Consider the following 1,187-nt stretch of genomic DNA (forward strand, 5'->3'; position numbering starts at 1 on the left):
AGAGCAAAAAGCCCAAGGTGGCTTTTTTCATCCTCCTTTTGCTGCCACCCTACCTCGGTTTAATTAATTACTTTTTTTTTTCCTGGGGAAGGGGCGCGTAGACGTTTCATACGAAGGAAAACGCTAGTTTTCTTAGAGTGTTCTCGTTTATAGTGGTCGAGTAAGGGGAAAAAAAGATGTCTATTTTCAGCGTTATTTCTAACTAAACAGTCTGTGAAATGCCGTGCTATAAAGTAAAATCTGCCAGCTCATGTTGAGTAAAGAAGCACCTCCTAGCCTGGTACTCATCTGTCTTCACCGAAGCATGCATATCTATCCATCCATATACTTATACACAGCACACATCCAGGTGCTGGAGGGGCAGGTATAGACTGGAAGGTGCCTTCCCCCGGCCTAGGCGGTGCTTTCCAGCAGGAATGAGGCGGCGAGGCGCTTGCTCGGGGCCGGGACACCTGGCTGGCAGGGGGAGCGGGACGCTTGTCCTGGTCTGCCTTCCGCCGGCCCGCCGTCGAGGGGTGTGTGTGTGTGCGCCCGTGCCGGGCCCGCCGTCGGGGAGGGGGCTGTGGTGTGTGCCCATGCCGGGCCCGCCGTGCCATCCCCGCTCTGTCCCCCGCTGTTGCAGGCAACGCCAAGGGGAGCGCAGCGGCCGCGGCGGCCGGCGCGGAGCGACCGCCCTTCCTCTCGCCATCCCAACAGGACTTTAAGGAGGAGAAAGAGAAGCCCTTGGGGCCCTCCTCGCCCTCCTGCGGGGACCGGCAGCGCGACGGCGGGGACCGGCAGGCCGGAGCCGCCAAGAAGAAGACGCGCACGGTGTTCAGCCGCAGCCAGGTCTACCAGCTGGAGTCCACCTTCGACATGAAGCGCTACCTGAGCAGCTCGGAGCGGGCCTGCCTGGCCTCCAGCCTGCAGCTCACCGAGACCCAGGTGAAGACCTGGTTCCAGAACCGCAGGAACAAGTGGAAACGGCAGCTCTCAGCCGAGCTGGAGGCGGCCAACATGGCCCATGCCTCGGCGCAGACTCTGGTGGGCATGCCGCTGGTGTTCAGAGACAATTCCCTCCTCCGGGTGCCGGTGCCCCGGTCCATCGCCTTCCCGGCCCCTCTCTACTACCCCGGCAGCAACCTCTCGGCCTTACCGCTCTACAACCTCTACAACAAGATCGACTACTAAGCGGCCTCCTCGCCGCC

General features: G+C 60.9%; 1 protein-coding gene across 1 annotated transcript in view; it reads left to right on the forward strand.

Annotated features, from left to right (window-relative positions):
* HMX2 (H6 family homeobox 2) overlaps positions 1 to 1,170 on the forward strand; it is a 6,919-nt gene extending 5,749 nt beyond the window's left edge. Inside the window, exon 2 of the mRNA XM_085299087.1 lies at positions 623 to 1,170. Within this exon, the coding sequence (XP_085155213.1) occupies positions 623 to 1,170 (548 nt within the window). The remainder of the gene's footprint in view (positions 1 to 622) is intronic.
* The last annotated feature ends 17 nt before the right edge of the window (positions 1,171 to 1,187 follow it).

The sequence above is a fragment of the Rhea americana genome, unplaced genomic scaffold (genome assembly GCF_003343005.1).
Source record: "Rhea americana isolate MKP2758 unplaced genomic scaffold, rheAme1 scaffold_145, whole genome shotgun sequence".
Classification (NCBI taxonomy): Eukaryota; Metazoa; Chordata; class Aves; order Rheiformes; family Rheidae; genus Rhea; species Rhea americana.